Source organism: Archocentrus centrarchus, chromosome 22 (assembly GCF_007364275.1).
Source record: "Archocentrus centrarchus isolate MPI-CPG fArcCen1 chromosome 22, fArcCen1, whole genome shotgun sequence".
Lineage (NCBI taxonomy): Eukaryota > Metazoa > Chordata > Actinopteri > Cichliformes > Cichlidae > Archocentrus > Archocentrus centrarchus.
The window spans coordinates 6,494,762-6,513,852 of NC_044367.1; the positions used below are offsets into that span (position 1 = coordinate 6,494,762).

Genomic DNA, 19,091 nt, shown 5'->3' on the forward strand with positions numbered 1-19,091 from the left:
AACACTTCTCTGAATATTTTTTGTCTATAAGTATCCTAACCTTTTATTTAGTGATTCTGTTTTAATAAAGATGCACGTGTGACTTTGGTTCATTTGTTTAATTGTGTGTTCATATGTTTGAATTTTTGATGTGTTCTGTATAATGAGACTTTATTAAGGTGTGTTGTTGTTGACCAGGTGCGGTGCCAATCATCCGCTGTCCTAGAGGAAATGCAGCAGAGATGGTCGCTGTGGTGAGTCCGGTCTAACAGGTTGAAACTTCTCTTTGTGCCTGTGGGGTAAAATCTTTTTTAAGCACAGTTTAAGTCAGGCTTTATTCCCTTGGGTGCCAACCATCCTCAGCTGTGTTTGGTTTGTGTTAACATATATCATAGCAGTTCTGTTCTGCCTTTTTCACCGGAAAAATTCTGAGTCTACAACTGATCTGATACTCTACATATTGTCATCCTCATTTTGTGGAAATATGAATGATTTGTTCTGAATTTTGTACTTGTTTGTTTAGAAACTGGATAAAAAGCTCCGTGAGAACCTGCGTGATGCCAGAAACAGTCTGTTCACAGGAGACAGCATGACTGCTGGGCAGTTCAGGTCAGTCTTCTTAATGAATGTTTGTTAGTTTTGTGTTATTTTTTTCTTCTTTCCTCTTCTTTCCAGTTTTTAAAGTCTGTACTACTCTCATTCTGTTGTGCTGCTCACCTAGCATTAGCAGAAGCTGAGCTAAGGCTAAATAATACAAAAGCATAAATACAAAGACGTTCATTTAGTGAGTATTTAGAGGAAGATCTAGATCGATGTCAACATTATTCGTGAAGCATGAGAGATATCTGACTGCCTGTAACATTAACATTGATAATGCTTCAGGTAACCTCTGTTGTTAGCTCAGTACTCTTTACTTCAGCGTATCAGTTCATGTAGGACTCCATCTGCCATCATGCAGCACTTTGTCACTAGCAGTTCAGATATTGGCCCTGTGTTTAATATTTTATTATCCTCTCCAGTTTCCAGAGACCCCTGTTTGTCCTGGTAGATCGTAACGTGGACATGGCCACACCCCTCCACCACACCTGGACCTATCAGGCACTGATTCATGATGTGCTGGTAAGATGTCAGTCACCTGTCTGAGAATGACCAGAACTGCTTCTGCTTTTGTTTCATCATTAGGTAAAATAAAAATAGAGCCGTGTCCAGCATTTGCTTTCAGTTTTCTGTGGTCAGTTGAGTTGTGATGCTACTGAATGTTAAAGGATTCCATTATAAAAGAAGGAATATGTTTTGGACTTCAGCACCTGGCCAGATTAGCAACTGTCTTTTCCACTTGTGAATTTCTTGCTTCTTCCGTGCTGTAGAATAATGGACTGCAAATTGTTTAGAAATGGCCTTATAGGCCTTCCCAGATTGATGGGCGCCAACAGCTGCTTCTCTTAAGTTCACCCTTGGCATTGCATTAACACACGTGAATGCTTCAGACCAGCAAACTGTCAAATTGTCATCTTTTATTAGAGGTGGTCACACTTGTTGATGAGCAGTTAAGTACACTTGATTATCAGCACCTGGCTGCTACTTGCTCTGTTATTTCCTGGAAGCACTAAGAGTGTACTTGATTTTTAACATACTACTTCTGCATTTTGGCTTCATTTTTGTTAAATAAAAAACATGGTGTAATATGTTGTATTGTTGGTAATCTGAGGTTGTATTTAGCTCATTCTAAGACCTTCTAAGGACCAGATATTGGTCCTGATATGTAAAACATTGATGGAGAGTGTACTTTCTTTTTCATATAACTGTATGTATGTTATGGGAGGCTTGCTGAATCACAGTCCCCTTTATGTGACTGTGCAAACACACATCCACATGTTTCCACAACATGAGTAACGTGCACACATACATATACACTCTCACACTAATTGTTGCCAGAGTGCTGTCAGCTAGTGAGGTGTTGAGGTTAATACTGACAGCACTGGAATGTAGAGTTGAATGGATATATTATGTAACATGACATCAGCACACACATACACAAATGTACTTGCTCTCAGAAAAATGTCCCACTGCTTTCAGAAAAGGTTAAATTCAGCAAATAAAGCCAAACCGTCACTCTTAATGAGTGTTTTGGTCTCAGATTCATTCTTCATGGCTTTCCCTTCAGCAAGTGTGTTGATATTGTTCTGAAGTCTGAAATTTGCAAATCTGGTTGATTTGGTTTGTTTAATATAAGTAAGGCAGATCTCAGTGCTGGATTGCATCAGTGTCTATGACAGCTGCTAGACAACAAAAATAAAAATTATATAAATGACAGAGGATAAAAATAGCTTCCCAAGTGATGTCACCTAACCTGCCTGACTTATGGGTCTTGTGGGTCAGACTAGAGCTTACACTTTCCTCCAAAAGTATAGGAACAGTCAGGCCAGTCCCTTTATTTTTGCTGTAGCCTGAAAACATTTGGGTTTGACATTAAAAAATCAATATGAGACACAAGATCAACATCTCAGCTTTTATTTACAGGTATTTACATCTGGATCTGATACACAGTTCAGAAGATAGCACCTTTTGTCTGGTAGCATTGCCGTTCCACATCGCCATCTCAGTTTCCTGTAAACTTACACCAAGTCTCTGTTGTTATGCCTCCACTGTTATCATAGCAACATTAGTATTTTGGTTATTGTGTCAAGGACAGGGCTCTGTTCTCCATCACTCTTTGGCACAATTCTGTGTGGTGGAATTAGCAGTGATGTGCTGTAGGACAGACTGTCTGCTTTCTTTAACACACCAGCACTTCTTCTTGGATTGGCTTTCTTGGGTTCTTGGGTATGATTTTTAAGTCTAAAAGAAAAAAAACTATTACAGAAAATTGGATTAGTCGTTCTTCTGTGATGCCAAAATAACCAGCTAACATCAATGATCATAGCACCTGGACAACATGTTAACCAACCACTACTGAAAAAAAAAATGCTTTCCTGTGCCAACCAGGACTTCCATCTGAACAGGGTGGTGATGGAGGAGGGTGTGGGGGCAGAGCCATCCCCTGCTGGTGCTAGACCAAAGAAGAAGAGCAGGAAGACCTACGACCTGACTGCCGCTGACAAGTTCTGGCAGAAACACAAGGGCAGGTCAGTTCCTGAAGAGGTGATGTTTTAGTTTCAGGCTACATCATCATCATTTAGAGTAAAAATGCCAACAACTCTCTAAATTAAGTTTCATTTTTAGGAGAATTTCTTTCTTCACAAATGGGCAGTTTGTGAAGTATACTGAAGAGAGGGAGGCTATAATCTGAGGCGAAAAGTTAACTTAAAACTCTGTAAAACATGAACAGCAGCAACTGCTTTTGTGTTTCTGTCTGTGGAGTCAAATTGGAATAGTCTTTTAGCAGAAATACAACAATTTTCAAACATTTTCCAGTCTGAAAAATGATTTAAAGAATCTTCAAAAAGTACATGGGTGAGGAAGGGCTTATGTATTATGTATAGGGATTATGTAATGTGTATTATAGGTCAATGATTGTGTGGGTGTGAGTTAATCTATGGGTACATGCATGTAAAGATGTAGGTAGATAGATATATGCATATATGTATACTTGTGTATGTTTGTTTATATACATATGAATGTGTAGATGTGAAGGTCCATGTATGTGGCAGGTTTTTTGACAAGAAAATAATTATTGCATTCATTAGATAGGAAGGCGGGTTAGGCTCATATAAGTGTATACTTCTTCCTAGTCCTTTTTGAGCATAAAATTTGAGTTGCTTGTATATAATCGTTTAGTATATTGGGTGTTTTGTTTTTGTTTTGAGTTGTGTTTACCAATTACACAGTTTTTTTAAATGTTCAAAATACATTTATCTATCAATCTGTCTAATGGTGGTGGTTATAAATCTAAATTAGAACATTATAAGATTGGTCTCTATGCTGATGATGTCTTAGTTTACCTGACAAAACCCTTCATCTTATCTACTGTGTGTGGAATGTTCTATCACTTCTTAAAATTGTTCAAATTTATGTTTTTGCATTATTTTGCATTTTTACACCTAGTTTTAAGGTTAAGCTTACTTTATTGTTAAGCTCAATAAGGTTATTATAATTGGTTGTTTGTTACAGTCCATTCCCTGAGGTTGCAGAGTCAGTTCAGGAGGAGCTGGACACGTATAGAGCCCAGGAGGATGAAGTTAAACGATTGAAAAGCATCATGGTGAGACTCTCATACACAATTTAATACTCATATGGTAAAGTCCAGCAGTGGTTTCAGAGTGTTTGATGCTTTGTCTGAGTTATTGGGTTACAGAGGTTATATTCAGAGGTCATATTGCAGTTTTGTTCAGAACACTGTGTTTCAAGTCTTAAAGGTGATATCTAAGTTCTCAAGAGCTACTGTTAAACTTTTTGAGATCATATCCAAACTGTTAATATAATATTGATGCTTTCAAAAGATTTTCAGTTACTGACACCTTGTCTAAGCATCAAAAAATATGTTCCAATCTTGTCATGTAAAGCATGTTAAAGCCCTCAAGACTTTTTTTTTTTCCCAACATAAAGTCCCAGAATTTTGTAGGCCTGGTTTATGTTAACAAGTTACAAAAGTAATTTCCATGCTTACGTAGATCACCATCAACAGGTTCCCAAGGTCATAGCTACATTTCCAAAATATGTAAAGGTGTCAATAGGTCATGTCCAAGTCTTCAAGAAAATGTCCTGATCCTTTTTTGGACATGTCTAACCATTTGTTGTTTTAACTTCAAGAACTTTAAGATTATATTTGCATCATAATCATTTTACATGAAGATTGTGTGTCAGCTTATGCAGTCCCAGTTACGTCACATTGTGAACACAGCTGAAGGCTTTTATGTGTTTCTTCATGTTATATCTGTTCCAACTGCAGGGTTTAGAGGGGGAAGATGAAGGAGCCATCAGCATGCTGTCAGACAACACAGCGAAGCTAACTTCTGCTGTCAGGTACTGAACACAATCACCACAGGGGAAATTAGATATGTTCACAATCTTTTTCATGACGATCTTTTCAATGAAAAGTCAATTCCACTGTCAGACACAGAAATAACAAGTAGCCAGGCAGTGAGCAGGACACGTGAAGACATGCTGGTTTCTGTAATCTGTTTCCCATAAAGGGAAAGTTTTTCTTGTTAATTTCACAAGTGTTTACCTTTTGTAAAAGTCATAATGACCCATCTCCTTTCAAAACAGGTGAAGTCAGACTTAAGTTCAGTGGTTGAGCCTAAAATAAACAAAACAGTATCATGTTTTTAAACATTTTCTTGTTACTCATCTCTCATTTCTATGCCATTCAAATAAAATATCCCCATAATGTTAAAAGCACTGGCCAAGAACTTTTTTGTAATTTAAGAAACTGAGTGATCTGTAAATCTATGGGAGCATTACAAACAGCAGCTGCTAAATTTGCTGTTTTGTGATGCGTTGATTATATGTGTTAAAAAAAAATAGAGGCTAAAAATGGGCCCTTAAAACAACATGTTCACTTATTTTCATTATCATATTGGCTTACAAGCTTTATGCCTTTATGCTTCTGTTGAAGTATATACATGTGATTTCAGCAGTATTTCTTTCTGGGTAGAGGTTGAAAAATAACTTTTCAACCCTCTGAACTGGATCAAGACAGTCGATCAGGGCAGGTAATGTTAAAAGCATCCCCTGCAGACAGAAATCTTAGGTTTCAGGCTTATCTTTAAAATACTGTACAAATAAAGTGATTAAATCATCACATACATTAATTTAGGTTCCATGATTGGACTTTCCCATCATAAAAACTACAAATTAAACAAATGTCTTTGTTTACACTGGACCCTTGGGTTTAAATGAGCTCATTATTTTATAGCTCAGACAGACTGATATTTTATGGCCTAAAGGTTAGAAAAGCCTGGAGGTTTTTTGGTTGATGGTCGTACTGGCACCATAAACATGAGTGGGGGGAAAAAAGGGTCCACCCCAGAGCAGGTTCTCCCTGAGCAGTGCACTCAGAACGGGGTGAAGTTTTGGTTAAATGATTTAAAAGTGAGCACAGCATCTTTGATTTCACCCCTTTCAATGAATGTCTTTGGTTTTCTAGCAGTCTGTTTCTCAACAACATCTAAAGAATTGATTTACATGAACTCAACAGGATGGATGAGTATTGTTCCAGGGAACATCTGATCTAATTTTTGGTTTTGATCTGTGGGATTTCCATCAACAGAACAGTGTGTATGTGGTTTTTTGTTTTTTTTTAAAGTCCAACTATAAAACTTATGATTTTTATTATTCCCAAACAATCTATGTCAAGATTGCAGTGAAGACAGAAATGAGAGATACACAATACTCCAGTGAGAGTATTGACTACATGTTAAGTAATAAAATGCAGACTGAGGTTTAGTTTTACTTTTACATTTATGTTTTTACATTTTTTTGTCTCCTGCAGTTCTCTGCCAGAGCTGTTGGAAAAGAAAAGACTGATTGATCTGCACACCAATGTTGCCACAGCAGTGCTTGACCACATCAAGGTACACAATAGAGACTCAATTTAACTGAAAAACTATCACACACTCAAGGGCTGTGCTATGAAGGGAGTTTATGAAGGTTAATGCATATGAAGTATTTACTGGGTTATTTACAATAGTACCAAGTACAGAAAATGTATTACGGAGTGTGAACATAGTGTTTATTTGTACTGATTTGATGCTGTTTGTTTCCTCAGAGTCGTAAATTGGACGTTTACTTTGAATACGAAGAGAAACTGATGAGCAAGTCAACTTTAGACAAATCCCTTTTGGACATCATCAGTGATCCTGATGGTACGCACACATGCACGCGCTTAGATATCATAGAGCATGCTGGGATATCTTTGAACTCAGTAACTGCAGGTTTATCTTAAGTGAGATCATTTTCATTTTATTTGCTTATATCCAGCAAGCATGCATCACAGAGGCAAAACAAACTGAATAAACTGTGTGTAAACGTGTGTGTTTGTCAGCTGGCACTCCAGAGGACAAAATGAGACTTTTCCTCATCTACTACATCACCGCGCAGCAGGCTCCTTCAGAGGTAACACACCCACTGACAGTAACATATGAAGTACCAGTGTAACCACTTAGAAACCTAAAGTACAAAACTCTTGGTTGATGAAAACAAAAGAAGGGATGTAAAACAGCATTTAACACAAACAGATAAGTTGAAGTAGATCAGACCAGGGCATTGTATGGCCCGTGGGCCCCGTCTGGCCTGCTGGTTGTCCCTGTCTGGCCTGTCTTGTCTCTTTGATAATCAGAGAATGGCTTACTGTTTTTTGCAATTTTGTTGATAATCATGCTACAACTTGCTTTTATTTTGAAGATCACTAGCATTTTCTTTTTTAATTTACATGCGTACATGTGTGCAAGCAAATGCAGCTTTGCCCTAAATGCATTGAAATCGACATTTGTAAGAGATGTGAGTTTGCTGGCCCTGAAAGATGAACATAGTTATTAACAAGACATGGACTTGTATTTATTTACAAGTCAGAGGGAAAGCTGTGTGCTTTTGTGGGGAGCAGATTACAATTCGAATCACCATTATGAGACTAAGCACGCAGAGAAATACAAGAACTTGACTGCAGAGCGGGAACAGACATGTGAACCTCTGCTAGGCAAAGCTGCAAGACTTTTTACCAAGCTTTACACATCCAGGGATGGAGCAGTTCAGACCAGCTTTGTGATCACAGTTTAGACAGGGAAACATGTTGGGCTTTTGAAGTGGATGCAAGATAAAATGACTTAAATGAACCCAGAATAGTTAGTTTTGCATATATATATATATATATATATATATATATATATATATATATATATATATATATATATATATATATATATATATAGATTATCTATCTATCTATCTATCTATATATATAAAAAATTACCTAAGTTATTCTCACATGCATGATATTGGACATCACAAGGCCTTTGCGCTCAGGTGCTGGCAGATTAAAGACTGTTAAGACAGCTGCAGTGCATGTTTGAAAACAGTTTAAATGTTGTGAGGTAGAAAATAGATTTAAAATTTTGTGGAGTAACATTAAGCACCAACTTTTCTCATGCATGTTTGAACATCTTGAAGGAGAAGAATGATTTATAAAAGCTGTTCCCATATTTATGGTAAGAACATTCAGTGAATTGACGAACGTTTCTTGTTCTTTGCCAACAAACCAAGCGTAACTAATAGTGTCTATGAGTAAAATGGCATCTTGTTTCCAAAGTCCACATATTTTCCACGTCTAAAACTGTTTTCTCACTTCAGCTCTGCTCTGGGCTATTTGTATTCACCAAAAACCATCCAAACTTCTGTTCTGGTAAATGTCAACAGGGAATTTTGAGGAGTGTGTTGTTGGAACTATCATAGTCATCATCACCATGTTATCTTAATCGCCACTTCTCCTGCACCACATCTCAATTGTTCTTGTAGCGGTTTAATAAGCTAGATGAGTTGGCAACAAGAACACAAACATCTCAACAGAGAAGTCTACCACAAAGAAAGAAAGAAGAAGACAATCGGGGTGCATTGTTGAGCCATCTGTTTGGTGTGAACAAGTGGGCACTTTACAAAAGCATTAACCTTAAACATTCCTGATGCAGCTGTAGAAGAGTATTCAGTTCAGATGAGAATGGTTAGTGTTTGACTGGGTCAGGATTATCAGATCAACAGTGATGTCTGATTTGTGCATAGTGGCTTAATTTCCTGTTGATCCAATTGTTTAGACTGCCTTCCTGTGGGCAGCATTGCTTTCACTTAAGATCATAGACATTAAATAAGATGGCCAAAGTTTCCTGATTGGACCCTGATGACCAAATAGCATCAACCCCAGAGGATCTTTTGTTGCATGTACTGTATTTCTTCTGTTGCTTAGGTCATGCTTAGGTCATCTCTGGTAGAACAGACCAACTAAGCAACATTATAGTCTATATTTAGCAGGTGATTTAGCTATTTAAAGTCAGTCTTTAAATAGCCTTTACTGAAATGACCTCTAACCTTTAGCTTGTATAAGAAAAGTAGAATTATCATCAGATGGTAATTTCTTATTGTTTGAGTGTTTTATGGAATGTGTTAGCTGTTGTTTTTATTGTTGAGTGCAGAAATGATTCATCAGTGACATGGTGATTATAGAATTTGTATTTTTTTTTTTTTTTTTCTTATTCCCCCCCCATTTGTGGTTACTTTCTGTCAAAATAAAAGCAACATGGTGGAGGAAACTGGAATTTGTGAGGTCATCCTGTGGTTCAGTGTTTTATTCAAGGAAGAAAACAGGGATATAAAGGGAGTTGAAACATCTGAGGACACAGGGGAATTAAACCATAGCAGCATCTTTTGTCTCAGACAGACTTCCTAACAGGGTCAAAGGTAAAAAGGTTTGGTTGTTTTGTAGTGTGTTTAATCACATCTCTCTCTCTCTCTCTCTCTCTCTCTCGCTCTCGCTCTCGCTCTCGCTCTGTGTGTGTGTGTGTGTGTGTGTGTGTGTGTGTGTGTGTGTGTGTGTGTGTGTGTGTGTGTGTGTGTGTGTGTGTTAAGTTTCTAAAATAACAAAAAAATAAATACATTTTTTACAGAAGTTGATCTTTATTATTCCACCTATACCAAATTTGAGCATGGGCTGGAGGTATTGGATTCACCTCTTTGTTGAAGGTTTAATTATTTTTCCTTTGATATTCTTTGTTACTTTAGTTCATTCTCATACTCGGCATGGGCTAACCATGACCTCGTGGCACAGTGGTGGCACGATGGCTCCATGTACACAGCAGACATGATGATGGAGAGTTTCGCTAGTCGCTGTGCTAACGGCCTAATTCATCCAATGTTCAACATTTATTCCACATGACTTCCCTCCCAGATCATTCGCACCCCACCTGTCATGACCCTGCGCCTACAGTTTGAGAAACACTGCATTATTTTATTGGATCACAGCTATGATTCAACAAGAATTTAACTAGATTCCTTCTCTTGACTAAACATTGTATAAAGTTTACTGATATATAAGAAACCTTTGCGCAGTTTTAAAGTGGGAGCTAACCTAGGCCAAGTCGCAGCATCTTGTTTCAGATCTGTGAACCAAACAGAATTTCACTTCTCATCTTAGATGGCAGTCCTTCAGATCATCTCATTGTTTTCTTCTCTGACACTTGCAACCAAACAGCTGTGGCTTGGCAAATAATACAAGTGGTTTGCACAGATGGCTTGAAGTCAGTTGCACCCTTGTGTCCTCAAAACCGCTGGATATTGATCAATGACCACATTTTGGATGCACTGTATGAGAAACATCTTCTTGGCTTTGCCATATTTATCATTTTGTTATGATCCATTGGGATGACTGAGCCAAAGTGTCTCTCAGAAAACAGAGACTTGGCTAGAATAGCAGATGCTGGTTGGCTACAGCTACCTGTGAAAGTGTGCTGTGCCTCTAACTTTAAACCTATCCAATATACCCCCCCCCCCCCCAAACCCCCTGAAAAAAAAAATCCCATCTTGAACAGTTGCTATTAATTCAATTCAATTTCAATTCAATTTACCGTATTTTCCGGACTATAGAGCGCACCATACTATAAGCCGCACCTACAAATTTTTTGGAAAAAACTGGAAACGTACATATATAAGCCGCACCGGGCTATAAGCCGCTGGTATCTCCGCCGCTCTCGGTTTTCCACAATTACTCGGCACTCAGCAGAGGGGGACAGACAACCCCAAATTTGAGTTATAACAAGTCAATTCACCATTGATTCGTTCACGCCGAGCTTACGTGCAGCGGCTCTATTTCCCTCCTGTAGTGCCAGGTCGATAGCCCTCAACTTAAAAGCGGCATCATAGGAAGTTCTTTTTGTGGTTTCCATGATGAGGGAGTTTGAAAAAAAACCTCTTTTGTGCCTGCTGCTAGCACTTGTTGGCGCTTTCTTCTTTGATTTCCAACTTTGACGTCCCATGATTCATATCCTGCTAAAGAGCCCCCTGGTGGTTAAAGAAAAATCCACAGAAACGCCGCACCGGGCTATAAGCCGCATGGTTCAAAACGTGGGAAAAAAGTAGCGGCTTATAGTCCGAAAAATACGGTAATTCAATTCAATTTTATTTATATAGCGCCAAATCACAACAAACTGTCGCCTCAAGGCGCTTTGTATTGTGGGTAAAGACCCTATTAGGGGGCAACTATCCAGAGAGACAACATGTCTTTCATTGCTGCAAATAACACGTTGATATGTGCTGATCCGGTGGTTGATGAAGGGCACGAGGAACAAACGCTGCTGCTTTGGATGCTAGAAAAACGTTTCCTTTTGCTCCACCTAAGCTCACCGTCTCAGTAACAGCTCCACTTCACTGCGTTTGCCACATGTTTACCCAAATGATGGAAATACGTCACAGTGACGGAGAACTTTAATGCTGCTAATGTGGGTGAAACGCTCCACTTACACGGTGACACCCGAGCTTCAGAGTTTAAACAAAGCATCGAAACAACAAATTTGTGTCGAGGACTTTTTTTATAATCGAATCAGTTACTTGAGAATTTGTTGCAACGCTAGTACACCACACATTTATAATAATCATAGTACCTAAGTGATAAGGCTTTTTGTCTTTTTTTTTTTTTTTTTTTTTTTTGGGCCACAGCGGCTTTTTATTAGCAGTAGAGGTGACAGGAAATCGGGAGGAGAGATAGAGGGGAAGACACACGGAAAATAGGCGACAGGTCGGAACTCAAACCTGCGCCGCCCCCCGCGGTATATGAATATGGTCGCCTGCTCAACCACTGAGCCACCCTGGCTTTTTGTCAGTTTTGATCAATAAATCATGAAGCTGACCTTGAAGACCTTGGTGGATGTAAGCCAAATATTAATGGATTGTTAACATGACCCCACTCTACACCCCTACAAAGTTTCATCAGAATTCATTCAAAACTATCAGACAGAATGATACTCATGCCAATGGCCAACATTGGCGGATATAATAAAATCCTGGGAAGCTGTTTTGTAGAAGCATCCTATTGTCTACCATGCTTGTTGACTTTAAAATGCACTGGAGGAGCCTACATAACTGATGCAATTATAATATTGTGCAAAACTCTTGAGCCACCCTTCATTTCTTAATATTTTATTAGAAAATTGGGAATTAGGTGCAGCAATTTATTGAAACATGCAAACTTACAAAGAAATCCACAATATAAGGGTAAAACAGAGGTTGTATAATCCTAATGACCCGAGAGTCAGTATTTGGGATAAAAACCTTTATTCGTCAACACAGAAGGAACTCTCTCAGGGAAGCTTTCTTGTCATTTGTGTAGGTAGTCTTCAGGAACAGTTCTCCAGGCATCTTGAGGGACATTCCAAGGCTCTTTGGATGTTTGCTATCTTTTGTTCTGTTCACTGCCATGATGATCCCACACTGATTCAGTTGGGTCTGGGCTCTTATGCATAGACCCAGGTATTTGTTTAGTGCTTTGGCAGTGTGTTTGGGATCATTGTCATGCTGAAAAATTAAGCCATTGTCAATCAGATACTTTCTAGGCGGTATTGTGTGGTGGATCAAACTCTGACGGTACTTTTCTGCATTCAAAATACCATCAATTTTATCAAGATCCCCAACCCCACTGTCTGAACTTTAACCCCAAATCATGAAATAGGCTCCACTGTGTGGTACAGATGGCTGTAGACACTCAGTGTTGTACCTCTCTCCTGACCTCCTTTGTACATATTGATGACCATTTCAACCAAAAAATTCAAATTTTGATTAATCACTGTGTTTCTTATGTAATTTGGCATACCTCAGCCTTTTCTCCCTGTTTCTCCTCTTTAAGAATAGTTCCTTGGTAGCCGTTCATCTATTGAGGCAGTTTCTGGTGAGGCTTCAGTAAATAGTAGATGGATGAACCGAAGGGCCAGACACATCTCAGGTCCTGTGTCGAGTCTCATTTTTTAAGGACTTTCAGATACTGTTCATCTGCTATAGACAGTTTTCTGTTGTTGTTGTTGTTGTTGTTTTTTAGGCCTGGCACTTCTTCAGTTGGGTCTTCAAAAAATATTCCTCTGAAATGGTCAGGTACAAGGACTGGTCTAAAAATGAGTGAAAAATCAGCCAATGTCCAAAGAAAAACTTTGAAAGACCTTCAGAAAGCGTGGAGAACAATTGCTTAGAACATGTTAAAAATTACAAGTAAATCTGGCTCACTGGAAGCAAAATACAAAGAAATGAGGGGTGGCACAAGACTTTTCCATGATACTGTATGTTTACCATTCTGTGGGATGATGAATTCTTATTATTGGGATGAATTGTACCAGTATGTTTTGGATAATACATTATAGTACAAGTCTAAGAGAAGTCCAGACCTCATCTACTTTAACACTTTCACAAACCTGACCAGTCACTACTTGAAGTGGGCATGACTGTTTGATTGTCTGTGTTGGACTGTGTGAGAAACTGTTGGCCACAAGTTCCTCAAACGTGAACGGTTCCGCTTTGAGGCCTGTGATTCTCAGGGTGTCATCCTCCATTTCCTCTGCTGTGGGACGGTGTGACTGCTCTTCCCTCTGCCAAGATGTTAGCCTCACTCTTGCTTTCATCTTTCATCCAGCTGAGAGTTGTTCCGCATTGGGAGTACTCTCTCACCGCCCTCACCCCCACCCTCTCTTTTCACTCTTTCCCCTCTTCCTTCCTGTCATCTCCGGTCATCCTTCTCCCTCTGCGACCAACTCTTGGCCTTCTGTCCAGATCTTTTTGTCTCTCGCTCTCTTCCTCTACCTCCTGTCCTCCTGCTCACAGATCTCTCACTCTCACCCTTTTCTGTCCCCTTATATATGCTTGAGTCTCTGGGGGTGATGCTGGATGTTGACTAGAGTGGTGGGATACCAGTTCTACAAAAACAATCAGGTTCACTTTAGTGCACTGTCACATGGCTTGGCAGTTATATAATGCTTGCTTACCAGAGAGAAAGCAATGTGTAGAGGATCCAGTAACTATGAAATAGAAATCGACCGAAGTGTTTCCATACAGCAGAGCATACACCCAAATAATTTTGTTTTCCTTGGCAGAGCAAAAGGTCTCTGAAGCAGCAGCTAACTTCTGTGTAATGATGAACTTGAAACTGAAACTGCATTAATGAAATATTTGACATGGGGTATCTTAAGTTTTGTTTCATTTATTTTTGTTTCAGTGTGCAGGCCAGATAAATCCCACATGTACATCAGTGATAACCAGACAAAACTGAAACATTTTTGCAGACAAAAACACATCATGGAAGACTTCTCTTTCATTAACCTCTTATCACTCTTCCACAGTATTATGAAAGGCATCACCTCAACCTAAATCAAATTTGAGCCCGAAGTCCAATCATTCCTGTGATTTCTATGGTTTGCCTTGGCTGGCAAATTCATTTTAGTTCATGGGCCACATACATTGCAGTCTGAGGTGGGATGGGATGGACCTGTAAAAAAAACACATTTTTATTTAATGAATGTAACAGATGAGCGACAATCTAAGGTGTCTTAAGAAAAATACAACTTTAGTTTTCAGTTTCAGGTTTTTCACACAGAGTACTCTCATAAGTCAAAGAAGCTTATACATACAGCTCCCATCTTTGTTAGTAGGAAGCTTACTGATGATGCAAAGCCCAAGGTGAGTTAAAATTAACAATTCAAGAAATAACTCCTATGTTCTGATCTAGCACACTGGTAAAAAATTAAGCCCTTCATTTTTACTCTGTAAAAAGAAGCCCAGTGGGCTGAATTGCCATAATCCATCAATCCTTGCAGGTGTTTGACACACCTGGTGTAAATCAGCATTCTGCTGTGCCACAGTAAGATCAGAATCTGCAAACTGTAAGAAATGTATCCTAGATATTTCTGCTGTTCAAATATTTTTATGCTTTTAAGGCAAGATTTCCTAAGTGCATGAAAATTATCATGTCACAATCATAAATATATGCGGAGTGTAAAGTTATGTGGATGATCTATTAGGGGGGACCTAATTTATTTATTTATTTAACGAGGTGTTGATATTCAGAATCAGTGTTTTTCATATAAAAGCAAACTCAGTGTTGCTTCGTGTTGTGCACCCTTGCACCCTTCAGGCATTTCAGTATAGTATGTAATAGTTCATATACTGCTCTGTGTGCACACACTGCTGAGAGAAGATGCACAAAAGTGTGTACCAATCTTTGTGTAGAAATGTGACCTGAAACACTGCAAACCGAACTCACTGAAAAACGTAACTTGGTTGCCTCGTTCATTTAAGTTCTGCTCTCTTTCATCAAGATAAGTATCACTGTGGAGCAGAAATACGTGGGACTCTAAACATTCACGGGGAGGATGCAGCCAAGTTTTAGCACCGCAACCACAGCTTTGAGCCTGTTATGCACTTGTTTTGACTACATCTCCCCCTCCATTCCTAATAAATGAACACTCCAAAAGCAACTACCACACCACATCAGGCACAAAATAATATAATAATGCTTTTTTCAGTATTTAACTCAGCACAGTTCATGCTAAATTTTGTTCTGCAAACTGTAGTAAATCATATTTGTATTATTTCCTTAAATGCTCTCCTCTCAAAACTTTGCACTCTGAAATGGACATGTATGCGGACCGTTGTCAACACCTACGGAGTAGCATAACTGACACTGCACCTCTTTAGAAAATACTCACTGTAGCTTTTTAGCTTTTATTTCACAGACAGAGTGAGAACAGATCAGATGTTGATGAAGTACTTTCAGCTTGGTCATCTTTATGTGTTAACATTGTTCTACGTGATTTTGTTTTTGTGTTTCAGTCTGACTTGGACCAGTATAAGAAAGCTTTGTTGGATGCAGGCTGTGACCTTTCACCCCTAAACTACATTAAACAGTGGAAGTAAGTTTTTTGGTTTGTGGTCCAGCAGCATCATTTAACTGAAGCCTCACTTAAATGCAGTTTTTATGTATTTTAAGGAAACTTTAGCAAGTCATACAAGATCAAGAGAAATTCAACATTTGCATGTACTTTTTTATCATTTATTCAAAAACATCAAAAGAACAATTATTAAGCGTCTGTTATTGATTTGTTTTTCATAAATAATTTCCATAGCACATCAAAATTAAATTAAAACAGATTAAGTGGAAAGGTGTTTTTTTTTTTTTGTTTGTTTTTTTGTATCAGTGGTGTGTATCAGCAGAGAGCAGTATACACCAACTAATATATACAAACCATGTCATTAATATTAATGAAGAAGCGAGAAAGCCTTTTCTTTCTTCAGATGAAGATGAATCATTTTCAGATTCGCCATATTTACATGTTTTGACCCTCCAGTGGTCCCATTTCAGCTTTTGCAGGTTTTAAGCTGATTTTGTAGTAATTACTGTCCTGTTGACATTACATCATGTTTCCATTAAGGCTTTAACTAAAAATGATTTTATTTTTATAATGATGAGTAATTTTTATTTAATTAATTAAAGGACATTATGTTAAGTTTTTCTGGGTTTTTTTTCTCGTTTTCAAGGGCCTTTACCAAAATGGCTGCCACACCAGCTAATTATGGCAACAGTGGAGTCAAACCCATGGGGTAAGTTAATAATATTAACGAATACTTTTTTTAAAACAGAATTTCAAAAGTTTTTAAATGATGAAATAATACATATTGAAAAAATAGATATTAAAAATGATGTATATTAAAATGAGTTAGCAATGAATTAAACAGCTGGACCTGCTTTATGTTTAATTTTATTGAATGTCATTTTAAAAACAGGGATTCATGTTATTAAGTGTTTCCACAGCTGTAGAAGCTGGAAACAACACATCTTACCACATAATACTGCTGCTAATTGCTCCTCAGCATCTGTGACTGGAGTCGATTACTACTATTATTACCCTCCTACTAATATCACTGTTAAAGGTCACCTATTTGACCCTTTTAGCTCGTTATTGCAAGTCTCATATGTTTAAATTTAGGCTCAGCTCCAAATAAATGGCTGCTGTTTAAGCCCCATTCCAGAAGTGAGCTGTTCCTTTCCTGCTGTTGACATTAATACACTGGTGAAAAATGAGGCAATTAAACAGTAGCTTGTGTCTTCCCATTATATGTATATGTGTATATGTATGTTTGTATTCATAGTCATAGCCCTCTGAGACAGTGGTTCTGTGTCTTTAGGTATACAACCAAGGTTAATGGTAATAACAGGCACACTGGTAGTGTAGTGTGCTAACACTAAGAATTTTGCTATAGTAAACATCAAAAATAAAATGGTCTTCAGTTCCTCTGTCAGGAGCGCATGAAGAGTCTTTTCTTTTTGTTGCAAACAAGAGTTATAGATGTGCTTTGGTCATGGCTGATAGATTTTAGATCAGCATAACTACAATTTCTGCAATAGAAAAAAGGTTAGGACGTGGGTCAAGGTGGGACTAATTGGGGGCTTGGCTGTATAGCTGTGACATCACAGTGTAACACAAGTCCTGACAGTTTGTTTACAGGAACAGTTTCTGAACACATGCTTCGGTCATTGCTCCATTAATTGAATGTTTTGATACTTTATGTATTTTTGTACACTGACTTCATAATAAAAAACAACAGAAATCTAATTTTCTCCTCTAAGGAACCTTTAAAACTTAAGACTACCAGCCTAACCCTGTCCTCCTGCCCTCCTCCTCTTGCTTTACTCCATCCTGTCCCTCCTCCCTTCCTGGTTTTCCTTCATTTATTTCTCCTACCCTTCCCCCACCCCCTCACCCTCCACCCCACCTCAGACTGTTCTCCCGAGTGATGAATACCGGCTCCCAGTTTGTCATGGAGGGTGTGAAAAACCTGGTGCTCAAACAGCATGTGAGTAAAACTCTTCATGTTGCCATTTAAATGCTGGAAAATCAGCTGAATAAATGAACTAATCCTACAAAAATCAATGCAAGAGAAGTAATTAGGACACAAAGTCCACTAGCTGTCTTTCAACTGCATCTCAGTCTTCAACAAGCTGAACAGTGCCCAGTCTTATGTGGCCAAAAAATGCCTTTGATCCTTCAAATTAAAGTGATAAAACTACGTTTAAAGCCTGCCAACACAGATATTGCAGATTTGCATCATCAGTGCTGCAGATAATTATTATGATGTTAGAACTAAATCCATTTATTTTAATTATGGCAACTTTGAATGTTTGAATGGAAATCTACTGAGCTGTTGTGCAACACTCATGATGAAGACCTGAGACATATTATGGTTTGTGACGCATGTGTAAAGTTTCACGTGTTTTTGAGCACCTTTTAGCCCCTCAGAGATGCCGTTCATTTGGAAGAAGAACAAGAAGAATTCCTTCTGATTAAAAAAACAGCAAACATGCCACACAGAGTCACAGATGTTACATTTTTTCTCATTCATATGAAGATTATCTGAAGTTCCAGATCTGTATCAGTCATGACCAGAAGTTTTGAGAATGGCACAAGTATTAGTTTTCACATATTTTGCTGCTTCAGTTTCTGTGACGGCAATTTGCATTTACTCCAGAATGTTATGAAGAGTGATCAGATGAATTGCAAATAATTGCCTGTATGAAGAAGCAGGTGTATATGTAACTAATAAATGCCTCACAATACATATCAATATAAAGGAAACTTAAATAAAAAAATAAACTATAATTTTTCATTAAATTGTAGCCTATAATAAGTGAGATGCTTTTATATTATTGTAATTTATATTTGCTCAGTATGTGGTTTATAGAATCACTTAAAGTGCTAAGTTGGAGGGGAAAGGCTCTAATCAGCAGCTCATTTTCTTTCTTTCATCACAAACCTCCTTCAAGATGGCGACATGTAACACTCGGGAAACTTCCTTGGCTTATGTCTTCACCTGAAAATGAGATCATTTAGAACTGCATCTGCACATTACATTTAACAGCCTCTCCACAGAAGCACCACGCTCCACCCACTCTGGCATCATATTAAATCAAGTGTACATAATGTGACAGTTTTCATTCCTAGACAACAGGAATATTAATGACAGCCATGATGACAGGGTGTTTCAAAGTAAAACTGGCATCAACATGAAAGTCATTTATAATCATGACACACACACACACACATGCACACACAGGGAGGTGGTGTCTGTTTTCTTCATACTTAAGTTGGAGCAGCTGAAGACCA

The 19,091-nt window shown here is 38.2% G+C and overlaps 1 protein-coding gene across 3 annotated transcripts in view; it reads left to right on the forward strand.

Moving 5' to 3' along the window:
- Positions 1-19,091, forward strand: part of scfd1 (sec1 family domain containing 1) — a 34,139-nt gene that overhangs the window by 7,918 nt on the left and 7,130 nt on the right. For 2 of the 3 annotated variants that reach the window (XM_030719348.1, XM_030719349.1), the window contains exons 8-19: positions 178-233; positions 503-588; positions 999-1,098; positions 2,965-3,104; positions 4,090-4,180; positions 4,868-4,941; positions 6,413-6,494; positions 6,689-6,785; positions 6,965-7,035; positions 15,763-15,842; positions 16,468-16,530; positions 17,709-17,784. In XM_030719348.1, coding sequence (XP_030575208.1) covers positions 178-233; positions 503-588; positions 999-1,098; positions 2,965-3,104; positions 4,090-4,180; positions 4,868-4,941; positions 6,413-6,494; positions 6,689-6,785; positions 6,965-7,035; positions 15,763-15,842; positions 16,468-16,530; positions 17,709-17,784 — 1,016 coding nt within the window. The remainder of the gene's footprint in view (positions 1-177; positions 234-502; positions 589-998; positions 1,099-2,964; positions 3,105-4,089; positions 4,181-4,867; positions 4,942-6,412; positions 6,495-6,688; positions 6,786-6,964; positions 7,036-15,762; positions 15,843-16,467; positions 16,531-17,708; positions 17,785-19,091) is intronic. The other variant, XR_004019057.1, reaches the window with a different exon arrangement.